This window comes from Lycorma delicatula, chromosome 8 (genome assembly GCF_047948215.1).
Source record: "Lycorma delicatula isolate Av1 chromosome 8, ASM4794821v1, whole genome shotgun sequence".
Classification (NCBI taxonomy): Eukaryota; Metazoa; Arthropoda; class Insecta; order Hemiptera; family Fulgoridae; genus Lycorma; species Lycorma delicatula.
In genome coordinates this window covers 31147481-31163604 of record NC_134462.1, presented here as the reverse complement: position 1 = coordinate 31163604, position 16124 = coordinate 31147481, and the positions used below count along the sequence as shown (strand labels likewise).

At 29.6% G+C, this 16124-nt stretch overlaps 1 protein-coding gene across 3 annotated transcripts in view; it reads right to left on the bottom strand.

The window, feature by feature from the left end:
• The window catches only part of LOC142328597 (uncharacterized), a 45783-nt gene extending 41841 nt beyond the window's left edge, over positions 1–3942 (bottom strand). The window contains exon 1 of one of the 3 annotated variants that reach the window (XM_075372387.1): positions 3843–3942. Coding sequence is in view for 1 of the 3 variants with exons in the window: in XM_075372388.1 (XP_075228503.1) it covers positions 2820–2915 (96 nt within the window). In the remaining 2 variants the exon portion in view is untranslated. Of the gene's footprint in view, positions 1–2819; positions 2958–3842 lie in introns of those variants that run through there. The other 2 variants (XM_075372388.1, XM_075372386.1) reach the window with 2 other exon arrangements.
• Positions 3943–16124: the final 12182 nt, after the last annotated feature.

The window sequence follows — 16124 nt, the reverse complement described above, 5'->3', positions numbered from 1 at the left end:
GCCCGCGATATTCTGGTTGTGTACGTTTCTTCACAACTTAAAACCGTTGCTATCGATTATGTGTTTTATCTGCTCGCAATACCTTTGCTTCCTTCATATTCGATTGAATTTGACCGATGAGTTTAGGTTTTCTTTAGTCAAATCAGTACGCTAAAATTTATACACTTCTCAATGATAATATTGTCCAAAATTTCACTAAATACTATGATCTGAAATCACTCACTATCAAGAAACTAAGTTTTATATCTCGCATTTCGATCTTAACTTATTCATTTTTAAGTTCAAACTAAAGCAGCTGACATCTCTCTCGCACTTCTATTATATTGTTAAGAACTTTCAAGATCTTCTCTACTGCAGGAATGCTCCAGAATATTCTAAAAGCATTTCGAAAATTTCAGATTGATCTAGAAGCTCCAGTTAGAAACGTTTTATAATGTTGCAGAATGATATAGAATACTTCAAAATGTTTTGAAATATTTAGGAAATTTTAAAAATCTCCAAAAAGGAATAGTTTCGAAAATAATAGTAGTAATGTAATAGAGTTCTTACTCCCTCCCGCTCCCGAGGCAGTTGTGGTAAGGATGTCTAACAACCACAGCAATTATTTTGCTCAGTTAGTAAGTAAAAGTTGTTCCAAGATTGTTTGAAATTGGTACAGTTGTTGTTTAGGAGGAAATGTGAAAGAAACATACAAACATACCCACACACATACAATGACTTTTATTTATATTAAGGACCTGTATTGGCAAAAAAATTAATGACAGTAATTATCATTTCATGAAAAATTTATTTAAAATATAAAAGAGCTGTCAAAATTTAGTAGACAAATTTTATTTAGAGATGGAAAAATGTGTTAGTAAGAATTACTCGTATAAATTACTGCAATATTTTTTGTCACGTCAAAACAATTAAAATCTAAATTTTTCTTTTATTTAGGTCACCGCCAAAAACTTCTTAAAATTTGAACTAGGCGTTCTAAAGTAACTAGTAAGGAAAATTAACATTGTAATCTTGTGATCGTAAAAGAAGATTTAAAGATATATATTTTCGGTTATTCGTAACCTCCCTAGGGTGCTCTATAAAAGTGAAAGAGAGAGAGGGAGCGAGAGAGAGTGAGAGTGTGTGTGTGTGTGTATGTATATATATATATGTGTGTGTATGTGTGTGTGTGTGTATGTATATATATATATATATATATATATATATATATGTGTGTGTGTGTCCACTCGGATAACAAAATTTTTAGACTGATTTTTTGTGTAAAATTTCGAAGAGAAATACCGGCTGATTCAAAAGGACTTCACAAGTTTAAAACCATATAAGAATTAAGAGGTAACTTACAGATTGGTTGAGGTCTCATTTCGTAGAAAAGCATATTAAATCTGTCACCCAGCATTCAATTTCGTTCGACATGACTTACATTTGTAAAGCGACAAACATCCCACCTGAAGTCGATTTCTTTCCGGTCTGTAGCCAGCAAGTCGGGCGTTACTTCTGCAGCTGCAGGTTTATACGACGTCTTAGCTCAACTAAATCAGTAGCCAAAGGAGGTACATAAACCTACATAAACCCTATCTTTCATGAAACCCTACAAGAAAAAATATAGCGGAATCAAATCTGGGGATCGAGGTAGCCGTGCAATTGGACCTTCACTACCTAGGAATCGAGTATCAAGAAAATCTCGGACTTCTAGAAGGCAATGAGGCGTCTTCCTGATAGTAATGGCATACATCTTGGTCATCATCGTTTAACTGAGGAATTAGAAATTTTTGAAGCATATTGAGATAAACGATACCATTTACGGTTGCCTTCTGGAGGAAGAACGGACCGTAGAGTCTTTGTTTGCTTAAAGTACAAAAGATATTGACCTTTGGGCTATCACGAATGTGCTTCAAAGTTTCATGAGGGTTTTCCGCTACTCCATATTCGGCAACTATTGGTGTTCACCTTGCCCCTGATGTGAAACATTGACTTATCACTAAAAATTACATTATCTCAAAATGTATCGTTTTCTGCAATTGTATCCATAATTTCCACACAAAACTGCCGCCGAGCAACTTTTTCGTCATCTGGAACATGTTAACTATGGTTAGTTTGTATGGCTCCAAATGCAATCGTTTACGTAATACGCGTCAAACAGTCGTTAGTGGAATGCCAGTCTCACGTGACGCACGTCTAGTTGATTTCTTCGGATTACATGCTAACCTTTCTCTGAGTTGTTCCACAGCAGCTTCAAAAATATGAGCTTAATTCAAAAATATGGCTCTTACCATTATAACATTAAGAATTATGGGAGATTCATCAATAACAAGTTTATCAGACATACAAACATTTTTATAAAAATCACTTTTTTGGTCTCAGGGATCCCGAAACAGGATATTTCCATATATTCATATAATCATAATCATAAATTTGTCCCAAGATAGTTAAAAATGGTTTTCTTTCTTTATTGAGAATTCAAGATAGACTAGAAACAAGCCAATTTTGCTGATATAAAACCCGAGCAATTGCCAGAAACAATACTGGTAAATAGGCCATGTTTTGAATTATTTTTAATTGCTCATCAAAAGTATTGATTATTTAGAAGAACTTAACAAAAATTATAAACTTAAATACGAGACTCTATATTATATTTAAAAATCCAAAAAAATCTCTAGTGCCATAAAAATTACAAGCATAGAAAGATAACAAAAAAAATGAAGAATTAAATATCTTAAGTTACATGCTTTTAAAGCAAGAGCCGCGCTTATGTAAATTTACAGTAGATATATTACAAGTTCAATAAAAGTATGTAATAAACATCAAAGTAGGCTACTTACCAAAAATAGTTTTAATATCCATTCGAAATAATAAAGAGGATAGAAGCTGGCCGGCACGAAAAACCGGACTTTACAGTCGTAAAAAATTGCATCCATTACTTACACACTTATGTGAAAGTAATAACTGCACTGACTCTAGCCAAAAATTTGTACGCTCATATATACTTGGAATAGCTTCTGGAATATTTCCGTCGTATCGTGAAATTAGACAAGGGTGACGAGACTATTTTAGAAAACTTTTGTTTCTGCAATTAAGACGGCGCCGGCGTGTAACAGTAGTTATTAAATCTTCTCACAAATGTTGCTAGTGTCTCTATTTTGTAATTAGTATCTTTCAAAATGTTATTTTAATTTAAATTTTTCAAAAATCTTATAATGTTTATTTTACTTTTTTCCATCTTGGAAGGCGGGGCAGCTGTCCCCTTGTCCCCCTTTGGATATGCCTATACTCAACATCTACATAATTAATTTAAGGTTTAAATACATTAACAAGATTAAAAATTTAATTAATATTGCAAATTTTAATGGAAAATAATTTTTATTAAAAAAACGTTAATTGAACCCAATTTTTGGATCTAAACTTAGATATTTTGGACAATATTTTTACCGATAATAACTTAAAATAATTAATTTTAAGACGCTACCACTCGCACCACGGAGCTCGGCAAATTTTACCTGGAAGTTAATTTGAATTTTTTTAATTATATAAGGCTACTTATCATTAAAATTATCATAAAAAACAGTGATGACGAAAAAAATTTTTTTTTTCTGTAATTTAAATTTTGCTTAAAAATGTTTTATTTATTAGAAGACAAAAAATTGTTTTAGCTGTTTTTCTGAAAAACAATGAAAATCTTTTGTTTGTGGAATCCATTAAAAAATATTTAAGACTAAATTTACAAAATAACGATTTATTTATTTTAAAACGTGTTGGTTAATCGCATTTAAAAAATAAAAATATAAAAAAACGGTACTAGTTATAAACATAGTAATATTATTTTATTATTATAATTTATGTCTTACCTAATAAAAATGTTGTGCAATATTACAACCTAATATTAATAATTTCGCGCTTAAAACAGCACAGTGTACAAATCTTGAACAGCTAATGCAATTAAATTTTATCTGAAGTACTTTTATTTTATAATACAAAGAATAGTGTAAAGATATGAAATTGTATACAGACGATCATAAAGAAAAATATTTTACTGTGTGTGGCAACACTGATTACTATGGTTTATGGATTATAATTTTACGCACACGATAAGCTAAAAATTACTTAATATAATAATACTACAACTTCAAACAGAAATGTATTAGTAAACAGATAAAATATTTTTACCGGTGTTAAGTATTACATTAATTTATATTTCTGAAATGCTTTTATTTTCTTTATTTTTTACATTTCGTCGTGTTTACTTGTTGCTACTCAGTTACTATAGAATTATATTTTAATGTTATTTAGGTCATAAGATAACCCTATATAGATTTATTAACAATAACGTATTACAAATCAACTTTAAAAATTCTAGTTAGATTTTTATATAAACTTAATCTAAGTTTTTATTTTTAAACTATTTAGCGTAATTAAATGAGTAGTAGACGTCAATTAAATTCAAATTTATTTAAAGTAGTATTAACTTATCCTCCCCTACTAAAGGGCATTTGTATGTATGTCTGTCTGTCTGTGTGTGTCCGTTTCCCTTAGCTTAGCACATAGCTCAGATAAAAGGCACCGGAATGTACTGATCACTAACGGAAAATCCCCCGATTCGTTAGTACATCTCTCGTGGTGGTCAGGTGTATACTTGGTATATTATTATATATTTATTACTTGTTGTTATTAATACTTGTATTATATATTTATTTCTTTAATCTATATATATGTGTGTGTGTGTGTGTGTGTGTGTGTGTGTGTGTGTGTGTGTGTGTGTGTGTGTGTGTGTGAAATATAAATTAGTAATATATTTTTTTATGTGATTGTTTTTCATAGTAGAATAATGAACTATAACCAAAACATAATTGCTCAAATTAACCTACAGCTGCAAAACTATTTCTTCTGACCATCCTTCATTATCCTTTTCTGATTTCATATTTATTATTCATCAAATATTCATTTTAATTTAAAAAAAGAAACTGCTAACACTTTTTTACTTCCATGTACGAAGTACGTGTATTGTGTAAGTACGTGTAAGTACGAAGTATTGTGATCGCGAAAAATTTCGGTTTTCAGATTTCAACGGAAATATCCATTTTGACCATCCCTGAATCCGTTTTGACTAGTTTCGACGTAAGTCTGTACGTACGTATGTATGTACAGACTTATCTCGCATAACTTAAAAACGATTAGTTGTAGCATGTTGTAATTTTGGATTTAGGACTGTTGTGACATCAAGTTGTGCACTTCCCCTTTTGATTGCAATCGACTGAACCAAAAGTGCCCATAAAAGCCATAATCCAAAAAATTGATCTGCAGCACTAAGCCCTCATTGAGAGCTTTCCAAAGATATGTCATAACTGGTACTTATATTCATTGTTTCCAGAGTTACAGCCAAACGAAATTTTAATTAATGAAATTTAAATCGTAACAACGCCGCATCGGTTCGAATCACACTTCATCTCCTTTTTTTAACTTTTTTTTTTTAATTTAAATATATTGATTTATTAATAATTATTAACTTCCGATTGTATAAAAATTGTTATGATAAATAATAATTCAATAATGACAATAAAAATATTAAAAAATGAGAAAAATATCAGAAGTTATTAATGAATAAAATTTTATGTACTTTTCATTTTAAAAAAACCGTATATACGTAATATAATAGGCGTACAATTAAGTCATGTGGTGTCCACATTAATTTTGGTGAAACATCTGATTATTCGTTATTGTTTTCATTTTGTTGATGGTTACATCATAATAATTTAAAAAACATTGTTTTAGATAGGTATAAGACAAACATTTATTTAAAGAGTAATAAAGGGACTTTTACTCTACCGTAATATTTCAGGTAAGATTGTTGAATTAATAATTGTATAAATATTTGATGTTAATCAAATATTTGATATCTTAGCAATTGTGTAACTATAAATAAAAAATGCGTTCCATAACGATCGCTTGAAAAGATTTGTTGGTAAGTGGGTTTTATACTTTAATTATTTCTTGTATAATCATACTAACGGGCCATGTTTGATAAAATTAATTGTATAACTGACCACTTTATTAAAGAATTGGAGGATCGTATCTCACTTTCAAATAAAACAAGTTTAAATGAAGTGCAGAAAAAATGTGTATATGTAATTTGATAGACGTACAGGGAAGTCATGTGGTGTCCGCATCAGATATTTTTATTATTAATACTAATGTTTTAATTCACATTAAAAATTCATGTTTTCTATTATTATTTAATATTGGATTTTTATTAATTTTAAATATATTTTTACAGTTTAATTTAGAGTCCATTTCAGAGTACTGTGAATTATGTGTAGTTTTTCTTTTAAGGGAATTCTTATTCTAATCACAGCTAGCGGCGTGCCTATGGTACGCCGCTAGAAGCTAGTTTTGATACTAATATCAAAACGTACTCTAACTTCCAATACAAATAATAACGATTATAATAAACTTATTGTAAAATGATTATCAGTTTAGGATTTTTCAATATTACTTCTTTATTAGTAAAATTAAAAAAAATATATATTTATGTGTATATATGTTGGTTTTTTGTTTGGCACGTTGACAAATGTAAACTAAAACGTTTGACTGTTGATAAATCTATTTATCGTATTTACACTTTATTATGCGCGATTCTGTTTTTAAGGCTACAAAACCGAGAAATATAATACAATTGTTCTTTAATTTTATAACTGTTTCAGTTAAAATTAAAAATTTTTAAGTAATGTTATTTTTGTATTTAGTTTTAATATTATTTCAATTTTTCTTATTTGTAACCAAGTACCTTTATCGAGCTTTGGAGCATAGACAATTATTTCTTTCCTTTTTCTGTTTAGCCTCCGGAACCACCGTAAGGTATTACTTCAGAGGATGATACGCATGAATGTAATGAAACTGTACAAGACTGTTGTCTTGTACAGTTCCAGGTCGACCGTTCCTAAGATACGTGGTTAATTGAAACCCAATCACCAAAAAACACTGGTATTCACGATCTAGTATTCAAATCTGTATAAAAGTAACTATCTTTATTAGGATTTGAACCTTAGAACTCTCGACTTCGAAATCAGCTGATTTGCAATGACGAGTTAACCACTAGACCAGCCCGGTGAGCTACGGTTCTACCTTTCATTATTGCTCCACCAGCATGCCCTTTCCATCTATATATTCAAATTCATAACAATTAACTTTATCTAGTCACTTTCTCCTTGGCCTTTCTCTTGGTTTCTTTCCATTTTCTCAAATCAATATTTTGAATGCTTTCCTTCTTCTCTCATTCTTTAATGTTTCAAAACCTACTGAGTCTTCTCATTTTAACCTAACCAACACATTTTTTTTGTGTTTGTAAAACCTTTAATATTACCTTCAAACGATACCTAATATCAGTTGTACTAATTGTCAGAAATTTCTACATTGTTTACTTCCTTCCTGCTCTTTTCTAACCTAAACTTCTTCTCTGTGAGTTACATCTTGTGCATGACGTTTTTACATTTCCTTAGCTCTTCCTTACTCGATACCAGTATTTTAAAAATTCCTTCTACTTTGTACTTTTTTTTTCATTTAACTACACGCCTACTTTCAATTAAATTTAATATACTCTTGTTTTAAAAAGAGATGGGATTCTTTAGCGAGTGAAAAATAACAAACTTGACCGGGATTCGAACCTAGAATCTTCCGGATGAAAGGTACAGACTGCTATCGCTCCATCAAAGAAATTGGCCTATCTTTCCACCAATTTTCTCTTCCTCTACCTGTTCACTACAAGTTATTTAAAAATTTATTACCACTAAAATAATAATTATAACAAATGAAAATTTTAATATCGTTATATTTTATATTCCATCTTATGAATTAAGAGGAAGCGAAGAAAAACTGCAAGTAAATTTTCCCATTGATTTCTAATTAAATGTAATGTCATTTCTCGTTCTATATTAAGCCAATTGATATTATTTTCTAAAGATTTAGTTGGTTGATAACTTTTTTCATTCTTTGTGTTTTCCCAAGCATAACATCGTTGAATTTATTTTAATCTAGATTTTAATAACAGAATTATTGAATAAAATGTCATTCTTTTATTACAATTCATTACACAAACTGCTTTATTAAAATAATGATTTTATATAATTCTATAGAATAAAGAAAGAAAAAGCTTATTCTGAGATTGATAAATTAAACCGCTTTTCTTGTAAGTTGTTCACATTCTACAATCGATATTATCTCATTTAAAATGTCGCTAAGAGGCCACCATTCATTTTAAGAATATCCGATTTTCCATTGTTATTATTATCATTATTATTACTATTAAAAATTTCTGCTAACACTTCTGTAATAAAACAACTTATTTTGGTGGACTCTACCGGCCAACTTTCTATTTCTGTGGTGATGATTGCATCAAATAGGTCATTGTTCCCAATTAAACGCTGTTAGATGAACTTGGCAAAGTTACTTCCCATATGTTGACAGATCACGCCGAGATGCGTTTTATTTCGCTACTTTTCAGACCCCATAACCTTTCAAATATTTACGCGGATATGTCTGTTTATGTGATTGTACTAAATTATAATTGTGCTTTTCCAATATTCTGAAGTTGTTGTAGTCATCTAATACATTATTTTATAAAGTAGATTAATCATGATGGTTCATGAAATTGCAAGTAGCGCTTGTCATTATATATGACATGCAAATGGCAAAATATTATTTATTATCATTGTATCATAGTGACAAAATATAATTTGATGTATGTAATACATAAGATGTTAATATAACTATTTTTTAATTACATTATACGAGGATAAACTAGGATCAAACCAGGATTCCAGTTTGAGAAAACCAGTGAATCTATAAGAATTCACTGAAATAAAATGAGATAAAACGAATTTCCCGTAGCTAATAAAAACAATAGAGCATTTCGGATGAAAATCGCGAAATATCCAGAAATAGAAGAAAAACTTGCAACGCATATAAAGAATGTACATCAGTTACACGATTTTTACAGAAGAGTGACAAATAAAGGCCCTTAAAATTGCCTATGAATTGAATGTCGACAGAGGTGAATTTAATATTAGTTTTAACTGGGTATTCCGATTTCTTTGCCGAAATAGTTTTTCTAGTCGAAGAAGGATTATACTAGCACAGCGCTAGCAGAAGTATACGAAAATAAGGTTACAATTTCATAGATATGTCATAAATTTACGAAAAAATTTAGATCAAATCGCTAATCCTAACAAAACATAGCGAACTTTGGAATACCATTAAAAATAATTAAAAAATATAAATGCAAAGAGTGTTCCGACATTAATTCCCGGTTACTTTTAAAAATTATCTCGGTATGTAATTTCTAAAGAAAATATGTACAGAAAAGTGAAAAATTTCAACCCGATATTATCGTACGAGTGCAAGAAAAAATGAATTAGTTATGGTTTGGATAAATGCATCTGGAAGCATCAACCAGGCACTTTATTACAAAAATTTTCCGTACTTGTTATGGTTAGTTTTAGGGGTCATACGATCGATGACGTAAAGCGAAGACCAATTTTTGGAAAGAATTATCAAGTTATTATTCGTGGTAGAATAACACTTTTCTTCAATATCTAGATATATTGTGTTAACCAACCATTTAAAATCAAATTTCGTAAACCCTATAAACAAACTAGATGATCAACAAGACACACGAGACTAGATAATCTGGTAAAATTAAGAAACCGTCTGCGAGTAGATTATTGCGAAATCGTCAGAAATACCGAATTATTTGATTAAAAAATGTTATATTTCGATGGAAGTGAGGACGTTTATTTGTGGTAAAGTCATTACGAAAATTGCAATTTTATGACGGTTGACGGAAACTCCGAGTACTGATGACCGTAATTAAGGTAGTAGTTGTAGTAGATATTTATATCTACTATAATTTCTATTCTTTTAATTAAATATTTAAAGTATAGACTGATTTACTGATATTATACAAATAACAAAATAGTGATTTTCTTAATAAAATGCAAAAAAAAGACAATGCCGGTATTTTTTTACTTTTTTCAATTTTCCAAACCTGGGTGCGAGTGTTACGTGGGTCTATACGGTATATACATATTTATTCATTCATTCATTCATTTATGCTATATAAACTATTACAAAAATACAAACCATGAAAGTTAATGTAGTACGTTTATACCAGTGTAACCAATATAATATATATTGGTTACACTGGTTACATATATATAATATATATATCCCTGCCGATATTCAATTCATCGGCGATATTAAGGACTTTTTATCTGTCTCACTACTGTAAAAATCATATAACTGATCTACACTCCACATATGCGCTGCAGTATTTCTTCTATTCCACATATTTCGCCTTTTTCAACCTAAATACTGTTTTTTTTTTTTATTAGCTACGAGAAATTCGTTCTATCTCATTTTATTTCATTGGATTCTTATAGATTCACTGGTTTTCTCATAGGATCAAACCAGGATTCCAGTCTGCATAATATTCGTATGTTTGTATATACCAGTATAATATACAGTACGCTTATACTATATGAGCAGTTTAACGGAATCCAAATAATAAATCTTTAACCTCCGGGTTGGTCTTGTGGTGAACGCGTCTTCCCAGATCAGTTGATTTGGAAGTCGAAAGTTCCAGCGTCAATTATTTTCACACAGATTTGAATACTAGATCGTGGATACCGGTGTTCCTTGGTGGTTGGATTTCAATTAAAAACACATCTCAGGAACGGTCGAACTGAGACTGTACAAGACTACACTTCATTTACACTTATACATATCATCCTCATTCATCCTCCAAAGTATTATCTGAAAGGTAATGACCGGAGGCTAAACAGGAAAAAGAAGAAGAAGATAATAAATCTGATATAAAACACATAATACTTTTATAAGCACATAATACTTTTTATTCAATCTCATTAATAATATATCGAATAAATGAACAATCGAATTTGTTACATCAACAAAATAATCGTAATTATTATTAAATAAGTGATAACAAAATTAATAACGTCAAGCCCCGACCAACCCAATAAGTCAAGCAAAAAATAAGTCTTTAAAAGTTTGGATAGATTTAAAAATGTTTAATATTTAAACTATATTTAATTAAGAGATTTGCACTTGAAACATAGTAATTTCTCTCAAACAATGCTGTTCAGTATTAATTTATGAATTATATTATGTAGAACATTGCTGTTTTTAGTTATTCGTGTCGGAAATTCATACAAAAGAAAATCAGAAAGTGTAATATTTTTATAAACAAAGAGTAACAAGGAATATAGTACAATGAAGTGACTTGTAGTACCCCGAACTCTGTATACAATATTTAAATATTTCGAATAACTTTGATTAATGAAATCAAAGTTGTATTTAAAGACTTAATATAATTATCATAAGCATCAGCTCACAAAATATTACCTTATTTATACATAATAAATTCCGTAATATACTGTGTCCTTTAAAAGTGAAACCAAACTCTAGGAAGTGATTCTACTGATACTGTAGAAAAAATGTCCAGTGAACATAGGTCCAAAAATGCTTATTTTTCTGTCTGTCCGCCATTTTGCATTTTTTAAGAAGAAAAAAATATCTTTTAAGAACAGTTGAAGATAACGCAATAAAATCTTGTACTTTATTTTAAAATAACATTTTTTAATAGGAAAAAGAATGACGATACTGTTCGTTGATAAATTTCAAAATGACGGTGGTTTCAATCTTTCGATCTTAAATATTTTAGGAATTATTAGATTTACCAAATTGTGTTGTGTAATAAAAATTATCAAGCATTTTTTTGTGAACAAAACGACATCTTAGTCGTAAAAATCCGACGACAAACAACAGAGTTATTGCAAAACGTAGGCCTAAACCGATATGATGGCCACTTGTTTTTTTATTATTGTGATTTGTAATTGTGGTTTCTGATTAAAATTTGATTTTAAATAAGAAAATTTGATTTTAAATCAAAAAATTTTATTTAGTTTTCAACTGAGTTACGTTAATAAAAAAAAACAAGATGGCCGTCATATCGGTTTAGGTCTACCTTTTGCTATAATTCTGTTGTTTGTCGTCAGATTTTTACGACTAAGATGTCGTTTTGTTCACGAAAAAAATGCTTCATAATTTTTATAATACAACACAATTTGATAAATCTAATAATTCCGAAGATATTTAAGATCAAAAAATTGAAACGACCGCCATTTTGAAATTTATCAACGAACAGTATCGTCATTCTTTTTCCTATTAAAAAATGTTAGTTTACAATAAAGTACGACATTTTACTGTGTTATCTCCAACAGTTTTTGAAAAATAATTTTATTCTTAAAAAACACAAAATAGCGGACAGACAGAACAAAATGCGTTTTCGGACTTATATTCACTGGACATTTTTCTTTTAGTATGTTAAGTAGAATCACTTCCTAGAGTTTGGCCTCACAAAGGACACCTGTATAATATACATATTTTTTAGTGTATATTGACTTATGTAATGGACTTTTCAAAGGAAGCATATCTGCCTTTGCAGATGATATAGCACTGTTTTATAGAGAAAAAAGCAACCAGGAATTAAAAGCCCACGTAAACTCTTTTTGACTCCTTTAAAAATACCATCAGGCGTCTTGTAAACAGTATGCAGTACTTATATCTCAATATAGAAATGGTAGATGAAATAAAATACCTGGGTTTACTTATAGATTCCAGATTGAGTTGGAAAAATCATAACTCATATCAAGAATAAATTACTTAGATATTCAAAACTGTTTTATATGATCAAGCCAATGTGTAATAAAGTACTAAAGAAGATATACTTTGCTTTATTTAATTCAACGTTAGAGTATGATTTAACAATTTGGGGAGGTACTTGTCTTACAGTACTCAAAGTACTTTTTAACTACAAAAATTATTTGTTCGACTTATAGTAAATAAAAACTGATTAGTACACACTAAACTTCTATTTGTTTCTCTAAGAATATTACAATTCAGGAACATATATATTTATAAAGAACTTAGTTTTTTTTAATAGAATTACTAATGAAAGAAGTAATACAAAACGTATTGAGGTGGATCCTAGAAACAAATCTGATGTCCGTATACATAACATATATTAACAATTTTAAAAAAAATTTTTCTCATATAAGGTGCCAAAAGGTTTTACTTATTACTAGAAACCATAGAGACATTAAGTTAACAGAAAGTTTTTGAAAGCTTTGAAACGATTTATTTTACAATTGGACGATAATAGCCATTTTTATAATACTTTAGTCTAGATTTCTATTCGTTTACATTTTCATTTTATTAGTGCGGTGAGTTTACTTATCTTGTTTTATTTATTGTTATATTACTGGTAATATTATCAAGTTGAACAACTATAATCTAAGTAATAATTACATCAATATATCTGTTGATAAAAATAATAATATTACTGATAAGGGAAGGTCATACTGATATACTCTATGTATAAAGTATAGCTTTATATTATGAAATTATATTTTGGTGGACGCAACTCCAGCTAAGTAGATATAGAATATGTAATGTGTACCACTCTCACAGGATGAGGTCTCGGGATGTATTTTATTAATCTCTAAATGTAAAATAGTTTGTAAAGTATTGTAAAATTTTATGAGACTAATAAAGATTAAATAAATAAATAAAATATAAAATTCCAGTAAATCGTATTCAATCAGCTAGTTGTAATTTTAGATTTATATTATAACAACGGTACTTTTTATTGGACGTCTAATAAAAAGAAAGTTTTTACTTTCTTCAAGGAAATATTACAGACTAGATTGGCTTTATCATGACAAAATATATAATAGGTTAAATAATGGAAGACAAGAACTTATTGCTGTCCAATACTTCTCTTGATCTAATAAAAAAGTGAAAAAAAAAAAAAACTATGGTATAGTTCGTTGTGGAGGATTACCCCGAGGGAGGTCGCGTGTCTATCGAACGTTATTGGGAGACAACTTCGTGATCGTGGTACAAAGGACCTTCCGGAAGGACGAAACTAGGCTTCGGTATTGCAGATGAAAGTAAAAACCCTGTTGAGGACCTCACGACATGGTGACGCTTACTTTAATCATTAACACTGCCTTCAGAATGTCGTTCTCATAATTTTATCCGTATTGCCACGTAAGCCGACTTAGAAAGCAAATAACTAAATGTAATTCTAAAGTAGAAAAGATGTTTAAGATAATAAATGATTGTAACATAGTATAAATGTACATATTCTTTTTTATAGATCACACTATAAGGACATATACTAATCGTGTGTAATCATTTATATGTAATGTATTTCGGCGTGGGAGTCCAAGGAATGTGTATGAGGAAGAGTGTGAAAAAGGTTAATTAATCATTTACGAACGACAAGATTTCTTCTTATTCTGATTTAATGATGACGTAACTATTAATGAACTGCATTTAAATATCTTTATAGAGAAGAAAATATACTTTATTCTCTTTCATTAATTCATATTTTCTTATAAATCGGGTTGAATTAAAATTTGTTTTATTAACATTTATAAAATACTGTAATAAAATTATGTTATTGTATAAACTGAACGAAATAAAAAGGAGTAAATTTTTCAGGTACAAAATATATTTATCAAAAACTACTCGTCAGTGGATTTCACCTCCTGGACCCATGTTCATTATCATCATGCCTGTGAGAACAATACTGATAAACAACAATTAAAATTTGTTCAGTTTGTAAAAACTATCAATATATTGTAATTTCTTTTGAAAAACAATTTAGTCAGGACAGGATTTGAAACTTCGCATGATCTGAAGCATGCTAGTTTCAGAATAGTAGGCTCTCATTTTAAAAATAGTAGTTATACCTGGTTATCCGTCCTTCGTATGTGTAAACAAATATTTTGCACGGTTTTTAGAGTTACTTAACAAAAACCATGAGGAGGTGACCGTACTTCGTTTCTCATTCCTTTATTTATTTTTCCTTATTAGTCAAATAACCGAAGGTGGATGTAGCCGGTTGCATCACACACCCAGTAACAATGGCAGTGGCTGTGTTGGTTGAGCCGTCACGTTGTACACTTTTAAAACTACTTTTCTTTATAACCGAAAGAGATATAAAAATTGTTAAAGGAAACCTTATTTTATAGAAAATTTAATCTTAAATTCTTTAACTGGTTTCCGAATTCGATTTTACCAACGGTTTGGCGGTAATAAAGTTGAATATCGAAAAATAATATAATCCGGTTGTTATCGTAAGCCATTAAAATTGCTACCATCTTCAAATTGTGAGAAATTTCGTAACGGAAATAGTTGTATGTTCTTTTTATGTTTAAAAACTACGTTCATGCAAAATTTCAGCTTAAATGATTGAGTAGTTTTTGCGTGATTGTGTAACAGACTCACAGACGCAACTAGATTTTTATATATATAACTAGCTGCAGAGACGTGCCGCAGAGACGTGCCGTAGGCACGTCCTCCGGGCAGGTTGCCCCGGCGGGCAGCGTCTCGGAATGGAATTATTAGGTGTCCATAATTGATTATCTCTTTTGTAAAATTTTTTTTTTTTTTGAATGATAAAAATTGATATAACGAAGTTAAATTAATACTAACGAATCGGGATTTTCCGCTAGTGATCGGTACATTCCGGTGCTAAGCTAAGGGGGACGGACACACACACAGACAGACACACATACAAATGCCTTTTAGTAGGGTAGGATAGGTAATATAATTTAATATATGAGATGATAAAAACAAATTTATTATGAAGAAAACTTTAATTTAAACATAAAATCAAAAGTACGATATAAAACTTAATAATTTTTTTTTAATAAAGCCCGACTAAACGGACAGTAAATAAGAATAAACATGCTGAACCTGATATAGCACCGCTGAATCATGGCTTATTAGTAAACCATATCCATTCCACTTACTGTGTCGTGATTATTCTAAAATAATAATAATTTAAATATTATTGAATAGGTAATTTAACAAGTTAATAACAAATTATGTTATTATGATCCTCGTAATATTACAGGATTATGTGAATTTCAATACAGAGAATTGGCTATTTATATAATGGGTTTTACCTCACTATAAAAAGAAAATCAAATTTATCAAACCTAATAAGAAGTACTTTTCTTCAGATTTCAGTTTAACTGGGCTTTAGC